Genomic DNA, 25,419 nt, shown 5'->3' with positions numbered 1-25,419 from the left:
TAATCGCAACTATGCAGCTAGTGCTTTCATTCACGCGTTTGCAGGAGCTCGTGGCAAGGAGAGCAAGTTTACGCCTGTCTTTGGCAACAGTCTTGAGCACCTTACAGGTGGCAGTGCGATTTAGCTCAGTTCCGTTCCCAATTTTGATGAAGAGCAACTCCGGGAGGACGTGCCCAAGGGTCTCCCACCTCTCTTCCCCTACCACTAATATCTCGAGAGGACTTTCGGCTAGCCGCATATTTAGAGTGCCCCCATGTCGCACGGACTCTATACATTTACAAACATCCATGCCTTCTCCGGGATTAGGACCCGGGCCCTTCGACACGGCAGTCAACAACGCTAACGACTATACCGGTTGGGCGACTGAATTTTACTATTAAATTTGCTGCTATATGAAGAAAATTTCATAATCAACTATTCCCTGTTCCTTGTGCATGCTTCTTGGGTTTCGCTAAAATAGCACACTTTGCCTACATAGTAAACTTGTGTGTTTTTAAACTGATCTGTAGACATTGAAGATACTATTCAAACAAAGAAATGCATCTGATGGTTAGACTGGACGGTTTTATATCTAATAAAAGTGGAAAATTAGTTGGTAACAAAATTATTGTGGTTTTTCCTAACACAAAAGCTTTTCATAGTTGTAAAAAAAATATTTTAACCCTTTGCACTCGAAGTACTCCTCACAGACACTGCCAAAGTTTGGTGTTGTACTCGAAATGTACCTCCCAGGCACACCAATAATATACTGCACTGAAGCTCACATGATTGCAATTTACAGTTAAAGTTTAGTTACATGCGATTTAATGTTTCTTTGATTTCAGTTTTTAGTCATTTGCTTGGCCGACGAAAATAAAAAAAAAAATTCTATTCACTATGGCAAAAAATGCGATGGAAGAAGTGTTGTTTCAAGATAGTAGTGGTGGCAAATATAGTGTGGATGAATATGAAAATGATTCTGATGACAGCGACATTATTCAACCAGTGAAGAAAAAATGAAAAGTATTGCAATAATAGTGATTCTAGTAAAAGTGATGAAAACGTGTCAGAAAATTTAGTTAGTGTTATATTTTTTTAATTTATAATTAAAATTTTCATTTACAAAATGTTAACACTACGATAATAACAAAATAACGTTAAAAATACCTTTCCTTTTAAATTGTATATGCAAATTTTACCTCCAGATAAATCACACATTACATAGCCAGATACACCAAAAAATGCTGCTGAAAGCTTTAGGCGATAAAAAGTCCGGGGGCAAAGGGTTTATTAATAGCAGAAAGAGAATAAACCTTCTTCCACAGCTGCAGCTTTCAAAATTGTATAGAACAAACATTAAGAGCAGGAAAAAGTGCGCATAGAAAGTAGATATTTGTTTCTCAACGCTGCGATAAAATTTACACGGATAAATAGAAAATTTTACCCTTAAAATTCAACTCTTATTACAAGTCGAGGAAAAGAAAGGAACTCAAAGTTTTAGTTTGAGTATTGAACTGATTAGAAAGAAATTCATTCTGATCAGTTCAATACTCAAACTGAAACATAAAACGTATTTGTTTAATAAGCGTCTTTGGTATATAAAGCTTGGTTTTCTTAGCTATCAATAAACTAGGTCCAAAATCTAGGGATATTAACAGCGGCTTATCCCTACGTCTAAACACTGAGACTTGGGGAGTGTGTAAAGAAACCTTTATTATAACTAAATTAGAACAGAATGCACACCTGGTGTTCACACACTCATACAACACTTATGATGATGTAACGTATAATAACAGTTAAATGTAATTTAAATAAGCTAATAGTCAGAGACTAAACGATTCAATTTAACGCGAAGTTGGCTCATAAATCTAACAGCCGTAGATGTTCAATATAGGCAGTAAATAATGCAAAGCGAAGAAATTCTGGATGTCAGAACTGGGAACAACGTAACATGCGCGCACAAAGGCAGAAACAGGCTCTGTCTTAGAATCTAACAACCTCAGTTTAAATATTCAATCTAATTTGCATTCTGGCGAGGGAATGGAAAGGAAAAATGACGTTAAGGATAAAAAACATTAGAGAACTGTTTATTGAAAAATAATAGTTACCTTATAGGTATCAATAAAGACGAAAGTAGTGTCAACATGGCGGACTCAATATGATGAAAAAAATAAATTTTTAAAACTATTTCAGGTTTGAAACAGAGGACGCAAATTTCAACAAACAGAGGAGGAAATTACACAAATACTCGTCTAGAGTCTTTTAGCGGAATCTTCAGTCTCTCGATGGTTATTGTATCTAAAAATAAAGTTGAATTTTTTAAGATAGGCTGAGATCCCATCTTTTAAGATGAATTGATAATAGATATTTGTTCCAGTTTCAATACAGGCAAAACAGATTTTTTTAATGTAATTTCTAGGCATTCATTACTTCGTTATGTAAAATACTGGTAAAAGGTATTTAATAAAAGACCATTATTGAAATTTTAGGAGAGATATTTTTAGTATCCGCTTAAACTACGGACGTTCTGTTTGGCGAATTATGCATACCAGACCAAAGGCTGCCAGAGTTATTAATATCTTTTTATCGTTCTTATTATGAAACAGGCTAAAATTTTTGTTTTATAATATGGTGAAGATTTCAAAACTTTGAAAGATGATACATTTTTTGATGTTGGAATTTTCAGTCCTGAAACAGAATATTATACTCAATAAAATTAAGAAAATCAGCTCTTAAAATGAAATGCTGAGACAAAATGTATATAAGCTTATGTAATGGTAAAAAAAAACTTGGTTTGCCACTGCAGATATCAGTGCAAATGATTTTAATCACCAGACAATCATTACACTGAGTTGTTTTATAATATACTGAGTTATACTGAGTTAAATCGGAAAGGAAAAATTAGATTATTATAAATCCGGATTTCCTGATTGCTAGATAGATGTGCTTCCAGTTACAGCCCGAAGGTACGTAGTAAGAAGGGAGAAACTCCTTACATTCTTCCCCATTTAAAGGAAAACTGGGAAGGCGGGCACCCAATTCACAAATCTTGGTCTTGAGGAATTATTGCCCGCTGCATTATTGGCCCTCTGCAGAGTCATTAGTTTTATTTCGGAGCAGGAAATATGAGAAATAAGAGATGCCTTCTATTGAATTCGAATTCCGGACCTCCGGACTGCTAGTTGGACGCATTTCCATTTGAACCACGAATTTAAGCAATAAGAAGGGAAAAAATACCTCGCAATCTCCTGATAAATGATGACAATGTTAAGCTATCATTTTTAAAGTAAGCACTCTTTTTCCTCAAATTCTTTTTTTTTTAATCTCTTTCCTTACCTTAACGCCTTTAAAAAATTAAGAAAACAAATCTATTTTTCGATGGAAGGAAAGGCTTCTCGAAAAATTTGTGCTAACACCTTAAGTGGGAAGTACTTTCTTAAATGAGAACTTCTTAAATGAGTTTTACTGTATATGCATGTTTCTAAGATTTGCATCGTAAATATGAAATTTTAGGACTGCGTGTACTAAAAATGAGGTTTACACCGTTTTACAAATCTAAGGCCTTCATATCCAAATGTCAAACCTATAAATAGTTCATTTTTCTCTTTGCGCATATTCTCTTTCAAACCTTCTACCGGTATTCTGTACAATCTCTTATGAGCTTTGTTTCTAATTAGATAATCTGCATTACACCTGCTTAAGTCATTTCGTTTATAAGCGCGAATTCCATTACTTCAGGCCCTAAACTATTTTCATATTCCCATTCGTCCAGGCATAGAACTCAGGGACGTTATTGAATGAGGAGCTCATTTATCTGGATTATTTCACATGCTTCCTCGAAGAATAAAAGCTTTCATCTACTAACTATAAATTTCGGCAAATTCTTCTCGAATTCCATGCATTTTTGATTACTTCTACCGGGTAAATTAAATTTATGTTTCTTCTGAAGCTGCGATTCTATTTCTGTGATTAAAGTAATTTGTTATATTTCGGAAGTAATAAGGTTGGGCAGTGAGGTGATATATGTACGTTTTGGCGAGAAGATAGAATTTCATGAAACGTTATTAGTTGCTGATAGCACTTCCGCTAATTGAAATTGGAAATTTATTTCTTAATCTTGAAAGTGAAAATGCATTTTTCCATTACATGATGAAAATGAAATGCTTCTTTTTTTAGAATCTCTCAGAATTTTAGACTGATTTTATTTTCTGACTTAATCTTGTGGTAATTTTTGCTAGTGCATTTTCAACTTTAATGGTTAAAATATTTTAATTAATCTAAAAACGATTTCTTTGAAAATTTTATTTAAAACTTTTATGCACATTTAGTTATAATTTCTAAGTTAAATTGCCTTTCTATATTGATATGAAACTTCTTTAGCATTTGGTTTGAATTAAAGACCAAAACGTTTTGAGCAACGAACGCTTGAGATACTTTTGTCTCAGAAATAGTTTACTTTTCAATTGTTTTCTCCATTTTTTAAGTAAAATATCCACTGGCTGCAAATATATGTAAGGTTTTGTCAACGACTGACAAAGGATATTATGAGGGTGGATCCAAAAAGAAAAGGTTACAATGGAAATAAAAAATTATTTATTACACTATAGGCAGAAAATAGAAAAGGGAATTAAAAGGCATACTAGCTATCATTTTTACCCGTAATCACCACGTCTAATTTAAGCATTTATCCGAGCTCAGGACGAACGTGTTTAACACGGCTTAGTAGAAATCACGTCCCTGCCCATTCAGCCAATTTTCGGTGGCTATTTTCACATCACTGTATGAAGAGAATCTCATTCTAGATAAATGTTCCTTCAATTTCGGAAAGAAGTAATAATCACTAAGTGCTAAACGTGTGCTATATTGGGGGGGGGGGGTGACTCCAGACTTCCCACTTAAACTTTTGCAGCTTTTCATGAGTTTGGTGAGCAGTATGGGGGCCATTGCAGGAGGATGACACCATCATTCAACATGCCAGTTGCGTGGCATGGCTTCACGTAACCTTCACGTAACGATCGACAGTGACGTTATGGCCACGCTACAGATACTCGATCGGGACAACGAATCATAGCTTGCACTTCCAAGCGAGACCACTTTTCTAAACGTCTTGCAATTTCAATAGCTCTGACGAGTCTGCGAACTTACTGTATCTACTCGCGCAACCGCTGCTAGACAACTAGTGTCATCTGCTTATACTCAAGGGATTATGGATCCTTTCCACAATAATTCCTTTTCAAATTCTGATGCTTGTAACTTTTTTGGAGTGGATCCACCTATGTACTACATCTGTTGATGCCGTCAAGTGACTTACATAGTCGAAGAATATTTCTTTCAGTTATCATTATTCTAAAGTATAAAAGTCCAAAACCAACTGACAGTGATAAAAAATGCTTTAAAATCGATCAGTTGACCATAAAAACAGAAGATCCTCACTACATATTACATTAGACGATTTTTAAGATTAATACGAGGTAAATGTTTCTTTAAAATATTTTTCTTGCTACACACGGTAATATGAAAATAATAAAATTTCGGGATAAAAGATAAATTTTTTATTGTAAAAATATATTCATAAAATAAGTACAAAAATATTAAACAACAACTAAATTTTGTAAGATTGAAATATAAAACCACTTTTTAAGATTAATTTTTGAGATAAAAATATTTGATGTGTCCATCTTTGAGAGAGGTTTTGGTTTTGAAGTATTGATTTTGAATTGACTCTTTGGTTTTGAATCAATTCTGGTACTGAAAGTACTAAATTTCGCATTTATATGTCACTCCGAGATTTCTCTATAGTATTCAGAACTTATATATTTATATCTTCAATGATTTCTATGTTACATTCTTGTTAATCATTGTGTAACAGTCTAAGATTTTATGACAGATTACAATATAATATTGAAACACAAAGGTCTCGTTGACGAGCTCTTCTTCAACTGTCGGATATAAAACATTACTCTACAACTTTACTGTTACATCTTACAGAGTTCAAACGAAATTTATCAGCCTTATATATGGCAGGCAATTTTGATTCATTAATAGGGTACCCACGAAAACACTCCTTCATTTGAAGTGAGTATACAGTGAAATTTTATTATAATATTCTTTTACTTTTGTTGGATGCAGCTTCATTAGCTCATCAAGTTTCATGTGGTATGTTCTTTTTTCCCTAATGGCGGGCACTTGCCTATGCCGGCATCGGCCACTCCTAAGGCCAGACGAGGTAGTCTCTTTATTATGGAGGCACCTAATAGGTGATGTGGTATGTCCATTAATTGCAGAATTGAAGACTCTTTGCATTGTTGCCTGGTTTTTATCTTCTGCATCAGCTGCAGGTTTTAAAGATAGAAGTGTAAGCGATTGTTTAATATTTTAATGTTTGTACATTTTTTAATTTATAAATATCTGCTATCTCTGCCCTTTGACTTTTTCGGGCTGACGCGACCAACAACAGGATTAAGTTTGGTGTCTCTTTCTCTAGTCACAGATGCATCCCTTCTCAAGAAAACTGTTATACCACATCAAAACTGACTTCTGTCTATGTGGGTTCACATTAAATTTGTGCTTGAAAGCATGCTAAAGCAACAAGGCACTTTCTGTTCAATAAAATTCTAACATACACCAGTTGCGTTGTTGACGCATGAGTGCCATTTTTGAATTTGATTCCACTGCCTCCCAAGGAGCCTTCAAATTAAAAAACATGTTATAATTCATCCACCCTGCTAATTACCATAGAATACGCTTATTAATATAGAATATGATGAATATGATGCAGTTATTATGAACTTTTCCCTTAGCGTCCTCCACCCTTAGTGTCATGATCCTGTGTTATATGCGAATTATGTCTTAAAAAATTATCTTTCTTCGTATAATTTCCTCTCACTTCTTACATTTTATCCCTTTCAAAACATTTTATGTCTGCTTAGGAAGTATAAGTTGCGGCTTAGTAATATAATATATAATTCACTTCATTGCAAACATGCATTTGCTCTTGAAGATGCCTTCACTCCTACAATGTTTGAGCATGCGGAAATGTTGAAGTCTGATTACACTTTGTTAAGTGTTACTGTTTTAGTAGCTATGAGCTATATAAATCTTTCAGCTAGACTTAATTGCTTTAATTTGCATCTATTTTACATCAGATTAAGAATTATCAAGTGCATCCTCTTTGTAATTCTGGACAAACGATGAACAATGAACATTTAAGCATGTGCACTTAAAGTTTTTAATTTTGTTAATCAGCAGTATTGAGAGACAAAATCGTAATACTAAACGTTAGTTTGAAGATAATAATATTATCATCCAAGTAGCAAATAAAGCACGAAATCTCTAAAATATTTCTCTTAAATTCTTTGAAAAAGTTAAAATCATTTCGGATATTTTATTTATTGGTTGCAGATACAGGCAGTGCTGTGTGATTCTCTTTTGTCAGAGCAATTTTGCGCTGTACGTATAACTTTTCTCACTTATCTAATGATTAGGTGTTGCCCAATATACACAGGGCACGTGTTGCGTCATGAATGATCTATTTCATTTGGGGCCGCCCAGACGGTATATTAATTAGCGGAGCCGACTGCGATACCAAAGGGCCCAGGTTGAAATCCCGCAAAAAGCATGGTTGTAGCTGTCCGTCCCTTCGTAGGAGCAAAGGTGGTCCACCTATTAGGTGCCTTCGTAATAAAGTGACCACTACTTCTGGCCTTAGTAGTAGCCAGCGTCTATGATGACTTGTGCCCGCCAATGGAAAAGCAAAAAGTGTTTCGTTGTGGATTTTTTTCTCTTACCATTTGTGTGTATATAGTTGTTTATAATATTAGTCTGACTTAAAGATTATAAAATTCTCTTTCTTCTATTGCAGCTATTCATGATCGATAATTGTGCCGACGACTGGAGGATTGCGATGACACCTCAAAGGATCTCACTCATCTTCCTAGAGTTGGCTGTCTGCGCCGTCCATCCCATTCCTGGGGAATATTATTTCACGTGGACCACTAAGCTGGCAAACCAGAACGGCATCGTCGAGTCACGTAAGGTGCCCATTGACGTAACTCTGTCCTTGCCCATGTTCCTACGCCTGTACCTCATCTGCAGGGTGATGCTCCTGCATAGCAAACTCTTCACCGATGCGTCATCCAGGAGCATCGGCGCTCTGAACAGAATAAATTTCAACACGAGGTTCGTCCTCAAGACTCTCATGACCATTTGTCCAGGAACCGTGCTCTTGGTCTTTATGGTCTCACTTTGGATTATTGCATCTTGGACGCTCAGGCTATGTGAACGGTAATGATTTTACCTTTTCTTCTTAAAAATATCTGTAACCTCTAAGGAAAATTCATTTATTAGCTTTTGCTTCTTCTTGAATTCTCGTACATGCATTCACGTTAATGTAATTCGTTATATCGTTTATGAAAAAAATAGTAGCTTGCTCTTGTATAATACTTTGCATTTTCTTATCGTAATTAATTTATGCTCTCAAAAGAGTGAACCTTTTTATATAATATGCCTGTTCATGTATATTATCAGCAGATGCTAATATGAAGTTAATATATTTATTTTTTTCAGCAAACATAATTTAAAATGATGATTAATAAGTTTTTTCTGCATTTTATTTATTTCGTAATTCGTGTTTCTGAAAATGAGCATTTCATGTAAAAGTTACGTTTCGTCAGTACGACGTAAGTACATCTTAAATTTCTTCGTTTGTATTATTAATTAGATTTTGAAGGTAAGTTTGCTTCTCAGTTTTTTTTAATCAGTTCAGCATTTCTAAACATACGGCTGTGCAAAATGGGGTATGTACAATTTTTAATATTCAATACTGTACTTTCAGTCTGTGGCATAACATGAATAGCTGCAGCATACTTTCTAACTTCAGAGTGTGAAAGAAAATTGTTCATTTTCCAGATACTGGATTAAGTATAAATACAGTGTTCAGTGTTAAATTTTTAGCGCTTTTATCAAAAATGTTAAAAGTTTCCTTTTTAAAATTATTGCTTTTATTTGTTTCTATTTCAGAAGAAGAAGCAGGTATTCTTCAATGCTTCTAATTATTAAATAATTATAATAATTTATCATACGTTCTTACTGTTACTTTTGCGTATTACTCTATATTGTTATATCTATAATAATGTTTTAAGGATAAATTCTTGGTAATGTGGAGAAATTTTTGCTAACCCACAAGAAAGACTTTGCATTTATATATTACTTGCAACAGCTGTCAACTCAAATATCTTTTAGTTGCATTTTCCTCTATCAAATTAATTACTTTTGTGATTCTGAGGAATAAGTATTAATTTTAAATAATAAAACTTGGAAGGTCAAAACAGCTTTGAGCTCAGCAAGAAATAAAGTCTTACTTCACTTCAGCTTCTTACTTCACTTCAGCCTAAAAAAATGCAAATTTTGTTTTTATCTGCAATAATAAAATAATCCAACTTTTTGAAATATTCATTTCTGAATAAGATATTTTCTTGAGCCCCTCCATTACTTTTTGTTATAAATAAATAAATTAAAAATGCAAATCTTCTTCCCTTCCCTAAGAAAAGAAATGGAAAAAGTAAATAAGCTGTTTCTCTCAAATGTGTGGCTAGTTTAGATAAAATGTAAAAATTAATAATACACGTATTAGTGGATAACAGCAATCAACTGCCAAGTAGTAACCGGAATAAAAATAGCAAATATTTCCTAATTTTGTTACTCTGATCGCAAATATCTCAGTTTAAATTGTTCATTAATTCAGTTTTCGAAAACAATCATTGGAACGTAGGTAATCAAAGACAAATGCTGCACCGAAAGATTTTTCCCTATTATTAATGTAATAATTAATTATGAATAAGGCAAATGTGTCTTATACTGTCATTTTTACGTATTACCTAATTTTATAATAAACATATCTTACAACATGTCAAAATGTTTAATATGAACTACCTAAACGCATTTGATAAAGTGGCATTTAGATATGGCACCAAAGTTAAGCCCTAAAATGTTATTAATTTAATTTAATTGATCAACGAAACTTTAATTTAAGAACTATAAATAATCCTGTCATAATCATCATAAGCGCCTTAACGAAATATATTTAGCATCAAGGGTACAGGAAATGATTCAAAATTTATATTTTTTATGTAATGTGTCAATAAATCCCTGAAACTCCGTGGTACCCTTGGGATAAATGCGTCTGAAATATCCGCCTATTATAGCCTATTCTGTGTTTTATAATAAAGAAACTGAATATTAAGTACTTGTGATAAAATATAACAGATAAAATATAACATTTTAGGGCTTAACTTTGGTGCCATATCTAAATGCCACTTTGTCAAATGCCTTTAGGTAGTTCATTTTTACACAAACTTGAATGCAGAAGCAACATTTACATAATGCATTGAGCACGTAGTTTTTGTATGTATGCCTTTTCCTGAACTAATATAATTTGAACAGGAGAGTTTTTAAGTCTTTTAAACACGTATTTACTTCTCAAATAAGAGCTAATTACTGTCCAAACAGGGCGAAAAATTTACTTCGGTTTATAAAGTTAGATTTTTTTTAAATTTCTTTAAATGTAAAATGAAGTGATGACACACTATAATTAGGGGATGTTTTATGCAGTTTTCCTTGCTATTTAAGCTAGCATTTATACATCTAAAGGTCTAATCCTATCATAAGTTATCAAGTTGATAACATAACGATATATAATAATAAATAAAACTTTACAAGATGCACAAATAAAACATAAATTTTATATTGACTGCAGTTTCTTTGGAACTTCCCGCAACTTTATCCAAGAGAACTCAAATCAATTTTATAAAATATAATACTTGCAATGGAAGATTTAGTACTTAGTGCGGAAACCGAAGTGCTCAACTGGAAGAAAAGAAGTGGGGCTGGAAAAGGTTTTATCCAAGCCCCTCTTCCAAGAACAGATTCATTTCGCAAGGTAGTTAGTTGCCTAAGAAGTAAAATTTACGAAACTTTAAGAGAGTTAAGACAGTGAATGTAATAGTAAATTTACCTCACGACTGGGGAGATGCATGTTGTATATTTTATCTTCATTGCACGCAATGAAAATCTGTCTCTCCCTTTAACGAAACATACATTAATCTAGAGATGACTATACCCGCAATTTTTATTTTAAATCAGTTCATAAGAAATCAATTCAACAAGCAATTCAAGTAAAATTATAAATAAAACTTAACTCACTAGCAAGAATGTTAGTGAACTTGCAGCTCACTAACAAGAATGAGAATTTTCCATGAACGTATTTAATTTCTAATACGATTTACATTCAGACTACTATAATATTGTTAGTAATTTTCCTATTGAAAATAATTGTATCTTCTTGGTTACTGAAATATTTAATAGAAATCTGCTTTTCTCATATGAATAATAATAAATAACCGTAATGATTAGAATATTATATAATAAATCAACAATAGTTTTTCATATAATGAAATTTTTTATTTAGAAGCTCCAAAATGAAAGAATGCCGACTAATAAAAATTAATTTTCGTTACATGTCCTTCTTTTGAGGCATTCTGAATTGCAAGGAACATTTTTCAGTAGCTAACATATTTAGATAATTTAGTTTAGTTGTGGATTTTTTCTCTCTTTTTGCATATATGCCTATTGAAAAACCCTCCGACACTAAAAATTAGGCCACTTGACCAGGAATTAATTTCTTTATTTATTTATTTTGATTTCCAATACTTCAATGAACTTTTACTTGTAAAGACCGAATCACCTGATTTAACATAATTCATTTGTATGTGAAATTCTCTAGTACCTAAGTATTACAGCCTACCAACGGCCGATCGATAAAGTCAGTGAACACAGGTAGTTTGGTATGGGGTTAGAATCCCTGCTAATGTTTTCGTAGTTGCTGCATGGGCGTTGCATGTGTAACGCAGACGCGAGCCAGTTTTCTTTAGAAATTCCACCACGAAGGCATCCTTCCCCTTAGACAGATAGTTCTCAAGAGCTTTGCCGTAATCAAATAAACCAAACTAAACCAAACCTAACTACTATCTGTTGTTATCGAATCTTCTATTAATTTTCAGAGTAATACCTTGGAATGAAACGTTTGATACATTTCAGGAATTTCTAGCACAGGATGAAGAATGCGTTTTACCTCATGTAATAGATATCTTTTGACCTTGTTCAATCATGAAATATTTCAAGAACTTATAATCGAATATTAGGAGAACTATCTTCAGCAGTATAGTTCCTTATTTGAAAATGTGAACTATTATTGTTACTTTAACAATCAATTCGACTGGTACAATTACTTGCTTTTACCCATGTATTATTAAGACATTAGTGACAAAAAAAAAAGGACCCGAAGTAACGAATGTATAGAGAAATTTCATATTTAAGTAATAAATGTGCTATTTTTAATGTAACATTCCAGTGTATTTGAAAATTTACTGTCACCCACATCCATAAAATTTCCGTAAAGAAAAGAAACAGGTAACTCTTCTCTTTTTTGTATCTCCTTTTTGTCAATTTATTGAAGACCTTAGGAATTTAGTAAAAACCTAAAGTAACGAATATGTGTGTATATATATATATATATATATATACATGCAACTAAACTACAATTCTATTAGTTTTCACTACAAGTTTTTCCAGCGGCGAAAATCATCTTAATAATTTAAAAGCTCAAACTCCGCAATGTAATTGAAAGTATAGAGGGCTTTTTAATTAAAAATGAGTAGTATTTCCTTTATAATTGGACTGAAAATAAAGAATTTAAAAACGAATTTTGAACTTTATTCTTAGCTTTAAGTATTAAAAAATATTGTCGAACATAATAACCACCGGAATGAGCAATTTACATATTTTATTAAATGGGTTCTTCCTTCCGTTATTCGAAAGCAATAAGCTTAATTCAACATGGCTGCAACTGCATTAATTCCGAAAAACTAGATTCTTCTATATTAGTCAATTTCCTTTATTAGTCAAAGAATATTTTCACGAAAACTATCATCGCAAAGACAAATCAACTTCATGTTTCCGCAATAAGTGTAATTTAGTAAAACAATTTCTTTTAGGTACAATTATTAGAAATTTCTCAGTCCCTAAACTATCCGTAATATGAAAATTTAGTATAAAAGCATCTATGCGAATCCATCTTATTTATCGTTTCTGTCAGCATTTACTAACTCTTATCAATTAACGTTTTTTTTTTTTTTTTTTTTTTTTTTTTTTTAAGGTTATTATTGAATCTGAACATGTATTTCATTTAATTTCTTTAATGATGATAATTCCGATACATTCAAGTAGACTTCAAATTTTCGTTGCAGTCAAGTGAGGTTATTGAACCGCATTAATATTTAAGATTAACCATATGTTGTATAACCTTTTTTTCAAGAGACATAGACATTCAAGCTCACTCCGATTAAATATGCCTTCAGTTGCTTCTGCATTAGAAATCAGATTGCCTACTTAATCTTGCCTTATTAGGGTGATTCTTTCCATCACAGAACACTTTTTCATTATTATATTGACAAACGTTTTTGAACCTATAAACAACTATTAGGTTTGAGGGGGCAGGAAATTTTAAGAAATCGGCTGCGCCCTCGCTGAGAGTCAAAGCATGGATCTTCTGATTGCTGGCTGGATGTGTTAACCCTTTGCATCACGACAAAAGGCACGGGAGAATGCGATAATTCGTTATAGTTAGCTCTTTGGGAATCTATTTCACGTATGTAATTAAACTATTTTAGATCAACGCCTAGTTTATTTAAGGGTTTTGATCGAAATATGAATATGGTCTACCATGAAGAAAACTCGTTAAGTTAGAATTGATATTTTCCAAACATTGTACTGACATAAATTTAGGTTTGGCAATTTCTATGGACTGCCGAGGGCGGTCTAGCTCTCCATTTTTTAAACATGATGTTTCCTTTAAAAAAATGAAGTATTCCGGAGATGTGTTTTTAACTTGGCGAATGTTAGATGAAATTGCACTTAATTTTACAATATTACAACATACTTCAAGTTTATGAAGACATCAGACACATCATCAGACAAGTTTATGAAGACATCAGACATAGACACGACAGAAATATGAACTATTATTATTATTATTACTTTTCATGAAAGATCTGTGCATGCTTGTGGAATTAGCTCTTTTGTTTGGTACAATTTGATAGTAAGAAGACTGTTTAGTCTTGGGTTGTTTCTATTTTTAGTATAAATTTTCAAATGGGGTTTCATTGGAGTAAAGACGTTATCAAGAAAAGATTTCGTCGGAGCTGTTGATAACTAAACTGCAAATGTGTTAAATATTATTGCAAGACCCAGTGTTAATTTTCATAATTGGAAGTTTTTTTTACTTTTGCGCTGCATTGTGAGCATGCATTATTAAGCATGCTCACAATCCATCTATATTAAGCACAAGATGCTCGAGCATGCTTAACAGACAACCGGGTTCTCGATATTTTGGAGGCAAATGAAAGTAACTCCAAATCACATTTATGGAAGGATTTTTAGTTTGAGACAAACGATGAGGAAATACGCAAGTTCGACTAAATTACTACTTATAGGTATTAAATTCTGTTGAATATTTGGTAAGAGGTAGAATTTCGCTTTGCTTTCTCTTATCTGACGAAAATTATCCGTAATTCAAATTTTCTCTAATTTTTCACCTTCATTTCAATTGCTGTTAGTTATGTAAACTTATGTTAAATGTTGATTAAATATCTCCGTTTGAAACATGTTGCATCAGTTCATGTCGTCTGATGTCACTGTATATCAATTATTCTTGAGTAAACTTCTAAGGATTATGTCCATTTTATTAACAGTTAAGTTTTAAGTTAAAGTTCCTTTTCTGTCGATTCTTAACTTCAACTTACTACTACCGGCCAGAACGTCTGAATACATAATGATGAAGAGCGTTATTTAACCGCGAAGTTCTTTGGTCTTAGTGAGAGAGATACCAGGTATTCTGTCTGCACGCGTCCGTCTTTTTAGGCTACTCTCTCTTAAGGTATTATTACGCTCGGCCGTACTTTAAGCCCTTGATAGCTTCGCAGTCAGTTAGCGTTAAGGGGCCAACTCGGTTAGAATCTTGATAGCTTCGGCTATATCTCTTTAGTTTAGATTAGTTTTAGTTTAATTCTTAGCCTCTTAAGTTCAAGCCCAAGTGTCGGCTTTTATTGTACACTCCAAGACGGAGTTCTTTTAAATCTTATTTGAATAATAAAGGGTTATTTACCCTTCCATTTTGTTGTTTCTTGTCACACGAACTCAAGCGATTATTCGCTTATCAGTTCATGAGATTCTTCACGTTCAACTGTAAATTAGCATTTACAAAGTAAATAACTCTACAAACTATTTGCATATTCCTAATAAAAGTTCTTCCAGTATTCTAATAGGTTTCAAAGGTTGCTGAAGTTTCCCATTCGGCCAAATTTCATTACGTTCTCTCCACTGCTGCATGAAAAGTGAAAGTTTTATGACAGATGATTCTCTACTTCTGTGTGATCCCTTTCAGTATATTAAATCCAAGAAACGTATTTCTCAGAACCCTTGTACAAATATAGGAATTTTGGAAATATCTGACCACTACACAATAGAAGGCAAAAGAGTGTGTTTGATTGCTTATATCCTCTACCAAGGTCTCCGTAGCAGTGAGTGTTTCGAGTACTCCTACATGAACCTCGACATTAACTTTAATATTTTCATCTCTCAGCTTCTCCTAAGAATAAAATGAAGTCGCTAGAGCCTAAATGCCAGCTCTATGAAAATTGTTTGATCCAGTAATTGCACACTACGGCTATCTACTACATAAAGAATAGATAACTTCATAGAGCTTTACGAAGAATATACCTGATCAAATAAAATCAGCAAATTTGGCGCGTGTTAGCGCAGTTCAGAAAGGAAACGTTACTGAAATTTTAGCAACTTACAAACCACAAAGTGATTCAGATAACATGTCATACTTTTCAATGACATTAAATTTCAAATGTATATACAGATGCGATATTATAGCTATAATTGATTGGATTTAGATCATGGATAAAATCGTAAAACCTATCTAAGCTGAAGAATGCTTTCGGTAAGGACTTTCTAAAGCAAACTGGCTCCTATTCACGTTACACATTGTCATTATTGGTACAATCATTATTATTGTCATTATTATTACAAGTGTAATAATATGATAACCACTTTTTTAAGCCTGATTTAGTTTGGCATTCAGGATGTAACAGTGATATAGTACTCTTCTAGTGTTTTTGTCTTTGCAGCTCTAAACAACACTAAAACAGTAAATTCTAAACAAACTAAAATGTGTGTGTCGTTTGAAGCTCTAAAACCAAAATAGTGTCGAGGACAAAATTGGAGTGCGATTGAAAAAAATCAGTTCTCTTGGGAAGCCTTTGCTCTAGCAGTCATGGGTAATGAAGCATGTCCCTCGTTTCCCTAACAGTTATCTTAAAACATGCAAATTTTATTGCTTCTCACCTGGAAGACACCATTTTCGAAGTTGTAGAACCCCTGTTTTCAAAGTTACGGTAGATTTAGCTAATTTAACGCGTTCTGACAAAAGCCTGTGAGATATTTTCAGTTTTCTGCTTGTTCAGCTGAAGGAATATACTCGCAAACTCTATAAGGTATTTCTCTCCTTTTTTCACGCTTTCGTGATGTAACTGGAAGCACGCTCGACGCGTATTCGGGAGGTCCGGGGTTCGAATCCCGGTGAGGGCACTGGGTATTTTTCACGTCTCCAGCATCCAAAAAAAAACCTAATCACCCTACAGCTTTCTTATATAACGTACAAAATCCGTACGCGCAAAACATTTCACGGATTTCACTGGGCATTTGAACTGACTTCTCTCGTGCAGTTTTCGCCAATTCAAAGAGAAAAGTATATTACCAATATCTCATTTATTCATCTTGGAACTCAATAAAGGTTAAATAGCCCAGAAAATTATATTCAGAAACATTCCATTAGTTTCACACTGCATTGCGGAGTATTGAGTATAATATCGTCAAATGACCGAAACATTTAGGCACTCGCCATTGATTTCATTTCGCTCTTTAAAAAAAGGGAGTGTGAAGTTCTCTAGAAAGCTTATTAATTTTGAGCTGAATTTTGAAGAGGAAAGGGATATATCTTATAAATGCTTTCGATTATAGTTAATACCCCAGAAGCTTGTTTTTAATGGCACTCTAGAGGCATGGTAAAAAATTAACATCAAGTTTTTTAAGTATGTGCTATGCTCAAAATTACCTCTCTAAATGCTGTTTTAAATTGTAATAGGCATGGAAGAAAGAAATAATATTTGGTACAGTAAATTACAGGTTTCGTTTCATTTAATTACAACGGTGAGGTTTATTAAAATCTTGCGATTTACATTATATTAATTCTTTTTATTTATTTAAATTTCTGAAGCAGGTGTATTAAGGACAGCTGCCATGTTATGAGTTTGGGAGAAAGTAAAGTTCAATGAGTAAAAGTAGAATGAAGAGTAAAATGGAGCAAAAATTAAAAAATTAAAATAATGAGTAAAAATGGAAAACTGCTATTGCTGTGTTATTTGCATTTTCTTTAATGATATCCGCATTGCAGATAATGCACTAATATCTAAATTTTATAACAAATTGATGATTCGGTATTTCTCATTTTTGACTAACCGTTCATTAGTTTAGATTGCTTCAACGCAAGAGAAAATAATCCATTTGCTTGATTATGTATACATTGAGTACCGTCCTTGAATTTAAAACGATGTATTATTATTTCGAATCTACACCTGCAACATGAGCAACATCTTTTCTTTCAGTTGGTTGTTTGATATACTACGGAAAAACCGAGTGATCCAAAAGAAAGCAAAAAAGGGAAAATTCAAAAAATTCGAAATATATAAACAGGAGCACGATACGTCAAGAGCAAAGCCATGGGCATGACATGCAGATTTCTCCCGGTCATTGGAAAATATTCAAATCTTATCTTGCGTACCAAAAAACATATATATACCACTTGCATTCGACCGATACTTTGTTATGCTGCTCCTGCTTGGAACATGGTCTCTCAAACTCAACTGCATAAATTACAAGTAGTGCAGAACAAATTTCTGCGCGTTATTATTGATTCACACTATCTTCTCCGCAATAAACTTTTACACAGAAACTTAAAACTTAAGACGATTCCAGATTACATCAGAAGATCTATGAAAAATTCTTCAACAAAGCTGTGCAATGTTAATTACTCCCAAGACCTTAATTCTCTTCGAAGATAGAAGCGTCAGACCACTTGCAGCTCACACCTTCATGGGAGGAGACGACAACGTTTTCACTTAGCTCCTCAATTGGTAGCTGTTTATACTTCCAATGCATCTGATTTTGATTGAAGTTCTTCTGTAGCTTGAATATCATTCTTGGAAATTGATAAAACTAATGCTGTGAGAGCTTTCGCATTGTGATGATATAGTAGTGTTGTAAATAGGTTGCTTAGGTTGTTGTTGAGTTGATGTAGTGTATTACGTTGGATAGTTGTATTAAAATTGTGTTGTATAGTTGTATTGTATTGTGTTGTATTTAGCACTTTTGATCGAGGTTGTTTAGTTGTATTTGAATTTGTCATTGGAACTACTGCTGTAGTGTATCTTCTCATATTGTTGTCATTGATTTGCATTGTCTTGGGTCCTCCTTGAAAGCTATAATCGCTCGTCACGTTTTGCGAACTTATCCGATTGGATTGTCTTGCTCCTTTTGGTACTTCTCTTCTTCCCTTTTTCTCCGTTTTCTCATCTGAGATTTTCTCCACGTCCGGATTTCTTTATGTCAAGTGCCCTTGGGCTTTAATTCTGGAACCGGCAACATTGTTCTTCGCAATAGCTCGGTCAATTATAAAGTCTAAGGTTTTCACAAAATTGCAAAGAAAGATATTTGATTTTTTAATAATGACTGAAGTTTTATTCATGTTTCACAGAGAAGTGGTTCCTCATTTTTATCAGAAGTTCGTTCTCTGGCGCATCATAGTTCATCAACGCAGCAAGGATTCACGTGACGGCTGTCAGATGCGGTATTATACTCTGCTCAGTATCAAAGAAAGTTTCATTTGCAATACTTGTCAAATTATCGCGAATAACTTGTTTCAATACGTCCAATAACACTGGCCGACTTCTGTACACCTGTGATTTCAACTAGCTGTATAACCAAAAACCACAAAGTGCTAGGTCTGCATACCTTGGTAACCATTCGTCTAAGAAAGAGCGACTGAGAACATGGCCATCGTCAAGTGTCGATCGCAGTAGTTTGTGCTTCGCAGCAGGCAGGATCCGTGCGGACGTATTCCATCCTGCATAAATGTCATACTAGGAATTAATTGTCTCTTGCTACAATACAATAGAATAATGCTCTCTCTTGAAAATGCTGCATTAAGCTCGACCGTGATAGAAACATTTCGAAATATATCACTGTGTTCCTTAAGGGAAAATGATACAGTGAACCTGCACCATCTTGTAATTTTTCTCTGATGCAAACGATTGTCCGCAGTCCTGGACGTGTTCTATTTCAACCAGATGGGGCAGTTACGAGCATTTAAGCTTCCAGTAAACGACAAGTGCCTCTCGTCAGTCCACAGGACATTTGACGTCTAGTCTGCTTTGTTTTTCATCTGTAGAAAAGCCCAATTCGCAGTTTCATGACGTGTGACGAAAACGATATATTCTGAGTGATTGCCACGCAGTCCCTTATGAAATGCCTGTTATCTAGAACCGCTACATCATCGGTGAACAATGACTCTGTTCTGATAATATAATTTTTCAATTAAAAAAGGCCATGACTTTCTGAGCATTTCTGTGAAAACCACACCATGCTATACTGTGTATACTTGTCGAATTATTGAATTTTTACTTTATCTGTTACTTTTTAATCACTCGGTACATTGTCTCTCTTAATCTTGAAGCCTCGGTTTTAAAATATGAATGAAACAATTGTCTCAGTTCTCCTTTTTTTCGAACCCGTGCGTCCACCAGCAAATAGAGTGGTAATATCATTGAATACAGGTATCATTGAATACAGGGTTCTCACCGGGTTAAACTTCCAGCGAAAGAGGTGGTTGCATTGGAGTTTTCATGGTTTTCGCCGTGTGTAACGTAAGATGTCCTCTACAAAGATGCCATTACCTTAAGCTTGTGCGGGTTTTACCGTAATTCAAATACTCCTCCTCTTCCGATCATTCATGAGCACTGGGTTTTAGCTTAAGACAGTCCGTCTAAGTCTTACAAGTAATATTGTAAAGACATTAGGTATTTTTGGATGCAGGAGTCATGAAAAATTAGCAACGCTTTTGCCGGGAATCAAACCGCGGACCTCTCAATTACGCACTGAGTGTGCAGACCACTACGCCATGGAGGCCCGCAAAGAAGACGGGAGAAATACCTTATAATATGTAGAAAATCCTTTCACTATTTTAGTATAGTAGAATCAGAATCTTTGTATAATATGTTTTTTGCTGCTTCAAGTCCATTTATATAAGACAAGAACAAGATAAAATGTCGGAATTTACAACCATGTGAAAGAAAAGAATTTATGATGCCTTGGAAACAGAGTAAGACATATTCTGAAATAACAATGGATATCAGTAGGTTAAAAACTTTTTAAAAGCAAGCAAAATACAAATTTTGTGTATGTTGTGATGAATCAAAAGGCGACAGATTACGAAAAAGAGCTCCAAAATGCATCTTAGAATCCACTACTTAAATAAAAAGATCCCTTTCGTTTTGTGGTTGTGATTACCAGCGGGCGAGAGCTTAGTCGCTGAACACCGGTAGTTTGACATAGTTTCAATTCCTGGCGAAAGCTTTGGCTGCATGGACGTTTTCGTGGGTATCACTTTTATCTTTTAGTATAACATTTTTATCTCGTTATAAATAGCTAATAGACATAAAAAATAGATAATATACATTGATAATATAGTCCTCTCATATTTAAAACGAGCTATATCTAGTTATTAAATAGCTGATAGATATAAATAATAGATCTCGTTATAAATAGCTCGTAAATAGCTAATTGACAGAAAAATAGTTTATTCTAAAGTAATCCATAAAACTAAATTCAAAACAATTAGATTTATAAAGCTACATGTATGAACGCTTACGTAAGTTTTTGCTTTTGGTAATTTTAGCATTTACTCATGATTAATATGCCAGTCAAAAACAAAAACTGTGCTTGACAATTAATTATATAAGTGTGGTTGATTTTTTGCAATCATATGACCAAAAATAAGGCTAAGTTAAAATTTTAATGCCATTCTCTATTGAGAGATAGCTAGAGAATTCCTATTTTAAGACTACTAAGAATCTGAACGACTGAAAAATCTGACTCTTTTTTTTTTTTATAATCGAGTTAAGCAGTGCACAAATTTTATTCCCAAAGATTGGGTAACTTACAAATTAAATATTTCAAATTTACTTCCTTTTTCTGGATGCCGCTAACAGAGTCTGATGGCACCTGAATGATGTTTCAATGTAAACAAAAGCGTAAGAAAACTGTAACTAAAGCACATGAATGCTATGCAGCAGAAATCACTGTAATATGAGTAAAACAGAACTTCACCTGAGGACGTGAAAATGGCGATACGAGTGAAGCTTCCATATACCTCAGAACAATAAAATATTCAAGAATGTTTCGGCTAAATAATAGGAAAGGAAATACCTGGCTCCATCTGTTGACCAAACAGTGAACAAAAAATTGCTAAAAAAGCAAATGCTTGAAAAGTTAACAGCGAGAAACGACTGGAATTGGAATCAGTAATTAGAATCGAAAGAGAAATGTCTCCAGAAATCTAATTTGCTGTATAATTCGAGATGCCGAGAAAAGGAACTTGTAATTTTTTTTTATCAGTAATGATGGGAAGTACAGAATATATTTAAATTATTCTAGCTATTTTTCTATATTTAGCATTCAGAAATTCAGATTATGTTCGATAAGGGACTTCCCGTTTAGTAAAAATTCAGTCCAAGACTGGAGTTAAAGAAAAATCCTATACGCATTTAGAATCGTGTTCCTAATTCATCGGTCCCATAACCATTCTTAACTTTCATCAGCTGAAATTATTGAGAAAACGCTTTCAACTGGCAAACTGCATTTGTTTCAAAGCCTTTCATATTCACCAAAATTGTCACTTTTACTTAAAGGTTTTATTTTTTATCGTTTTCTTTCAGAGATGGTGTTAAAGATTTTTCTCATAATTTTCATTTCTTTTTTGTTCTAATTAGCTCATTAGATGGCCCAAATAACGTTGCTTTTTGATATATTCGTTTACTTTTTTCGTAGGTTTAAGATATTAAATTTCGACGATCTGCGCGTTATAATTTTCTCCGCTTCAGTTCCTCTCGAAATGCTTGCGTGTAAAATGAACGCCAATCAAAGGTTAAAATTTGGCTAATTCTGTGTGCTTCTCTTGCATGTATTATTGCATAAGAAATATGAAAATATCATTGCAGATACAGATATTAATAGCTAAAAACGTTGATAATTAGAATGTGAACCATTGCCATGCTTCTCATGACTCTTTTTATCTGGTCATGATATTTTTTGTTGCTTGGTATATATTAGCTTATAATATAAATTATTTTATTTTCTTACTTTCATCAATGATGTAAATATCATCTTAATGAATGGAAGCTTGTGAAAATAGAGACTAAAATAAGTAATCAAACAAATTTAGCTATCACGAGCCTATTTAAATGAAGTTTTTCATTAGGAGATCCGAAAACCGTGCCACTCAGTGATTGAATTTCAAAGCAAATGCCCTTTTCTCAGTGGAAGTGTAGATAATTCCAGTATATGTTTCAAGATTCATCGCTGCATAAGGCAAATGGTATTAACTCCACTATTAACGAATGTAGCTAAATGTATATGTGGAAATTCGAATAACAAACTTTCGGTGCTTTAGTATCGAACACCTAAATTTACAAACTGTGCTTATAATGACAGTGTTGTGCTTGGGCATAGAATCCTGTTTTGTTACAGAGCTACAACTAAATACTTTCATAACAAAAATGTATTCTTATTAAACTTCAGCGTCTAAATGTTTACTGTTTGTGCAATTTATTGTCTTCGTCTGGACGTATGTTAAGTTATTAGCACTAAAGCTTGAAGAAAAAGTATTACTGTACCCCCCCCCGCAGCTTGATAGATACCAGTAGCTTGGAGGGGGGAATGCCCGGAGAAATATGATATTAAGGTGTTCTCACCACATAATTCAAACTGAATTTCAAACCTCCAAGTAAAAATACATATGCGAACTATGCTGCTACAAAAAGAGAAAGATGACCATCTTGTAAAATCAGAAAATACGAGACAGTATATGATTTTATTATCGAATGACATTCTTCCTATGCAGAAAAAAGTAATATTTTTATGCATATGTGAGAAAACGAAAGAGCCCCGAAATACCCAAAATTATTTCATGTTTGAAGCATATGAAGAAAATGCAGAAATTCTTCATTATTCATTGCATATTTTTATTCATGTGAAAGTTAGATTAGTAATTGCAAAGTGCGACTGGGTGTCCGTAGCTAAACCTGGCCTGCTCAGGGTATTCCGTAGCTGCAACCGTTAAATAGTTTAGTTTAGTGACGGAGGACGTGGGCGGTTGACATCAGGATTTATGCAAAGCATTAGAAAAAAGATTTTGTGAGGAGAAAAATTTAGTTAAAAATACGTGTTCTCTAGGTGGCTGTCTTTATTGTGAAATGCAGTAGAAGTATCCTATTTACTAAATGAAACAAAACATAGTGAAACATTTTTATGCCCTTTACAAGCATTACGACTGAAGTAAGAGGGGGAAATAAGCAAAGAAACACAATATGGTTTGCATAAGTGTATGGATTGCTAAGTACTATGCATGATTTGCAAAATCAGACACCAGTATTCGCACAGGATAATTTGCTATACTCCATCTTGAATTCGTACGAGTTGAAGGCAATGAATAATATGTTGATCGGTAAATGATTTTCTGTGATGCCTCACGACAGCAGTGAGATAATATCTTTCAGTTCTGACAAAGTAGCAACTTTTCCAGGATGAACACATCCGAAGTGGACCCAGGCTCAGAAACCTCATGTATTAAGATCGAATGGGCGTAGTGGCCAAGTAATAGGAAGCAAAGCGCTGTATGATACCTTGGTCAGCAAAACATGTGAACAAAAATGTAGTAAGTGACACTTCCTTCTCTGATATCATGCTTGAGAATGGTATAATTAAGAAATATGGAATTTTCCCCTGCTTGGTTCCTGTTTACTACATTTTATCGTAAAGCGCTTTTTAGCTGACGTGTTTTTAATTAATCTCCCGTGCAGAACATTTTATATTATCATTGGATAGTGCATGTATAAATTTTGAAACTGCTTTGTTCGCCATGATAGGAGAGCCGTTGGGCTAGGTTTCGAATTCGTATAAGGCATGGATGCTTGTAAATATACAATATCTTTGCGATATAAGGTATTTTAAAATAAGACCTTTGGATCCGACCACCGGGATTATGCCATCAAAACTGAGACGAGGATGGGTGAACTCGTACTCTCACCTATAAGTGTCAAGGCCGCCTGCGCCAACTGCTGTTTAACACTAAGACTTCGTGGACCTGTTCTAGACTATATTCAGATCAGGACGATTAATCGCACCAACATAAATTTTAGTGTCCATTGATGGTTACAGCTGCAGAATGCTCTGAAGATATTCACTTTATTTAGAACCATCCTTATATTTCCTCGCTCCAAGCGCTGACGACTGGGATTCGATCCCAAAAGCTGGCTGCATAGTTGTTTTTGTGGTTTTTTCCTTATGCGAGATGAATGCGTATCAGTTTTTCTTAGAAATTCCTAAACGAAAGTTTCCTTACCCATAAGCAGATAGACTCGTATGCTTATCCATAACTTAACCTAATCTATCTGGTATGTTTCCTCAGGTAGTACAAAAATCGGACATGAAAGCGGATGTGATGAACTACAAATTCGCGGCTGCTGGCCATAATCGTGTTGCTTACAGTAGAGATTTTTATTTGTAACCAGTTGTAAAAATGTTAGATTTACTCTCAAGTTGGCAGTAAAAGTAAATTGAAAGCTCATTTCATTGTATAGGTAATGCATAAAGAAGAATTTCTCTCAATGAAGAAGGTTCTTCACACTAGCAAGTGAACAGAGACTTAATTACAATACCTGGAAGTCAAATGACTATGGTTTGAAAGGGTAGCAACATTTTCCATGGAATTTAAAGATTTTTTTCATCCGTAATGTTAAGCTTCATGTGGTGAACTTAATAAATTCAAGCAATGTTTAAATTTCTTCGAAGCATGACACCTCTAAAACACGACAACTCTATAAGATTAGATCTAATCTGGTTTTTGCAAATATACCATATATTGAATGAATGCTAGTATATTACATATACTTACTACAAAATAACCGCGACAAAATTACAAAACCAATG

The 25,419-nt window shown here is 33.8% G+C and overlaps 1 protein-coding gene across 1 annotated transcript in view; it reads left to right on the top strand.

Annotated features, from left to right (window-relative positions):
• LOC118198020 (small conductance calcium-activated potassium channel protein 2-like) overlaps positions 1-25,419 on the top strand; it is a 415,420-nt gene that overhangs the window by 305,034 nt on the left and 84,967 nt on the right. The window contains exon 4 of the mRNA XM_035369612.2: positions 7,841-8,262. Coding sequence (XP_035225503.1) covers positions 7,841-8,262 — 422 coding nt within the window. The remainder of the gene's footprint in view (positions 1-7,840; positions 8,263-25,419) is intronic.

This window comes from Stegodyphus dumicola, chromosome X2, assembly GCF_044657685.1.
Source record: "Stegodyphus dumicola isolate Sdum_Otavi_A_Nest chromosome X2, ASM4465768v1".
NCBI lineage: Eukaryota > Metazoa > Arthropoda > Arachnida > Araneae > Eresidae > Stegodyphus > Stegodyphus dumicola.
This window is presented reverse-complemented; position numbering and strand designations above follow the sequence as displayed.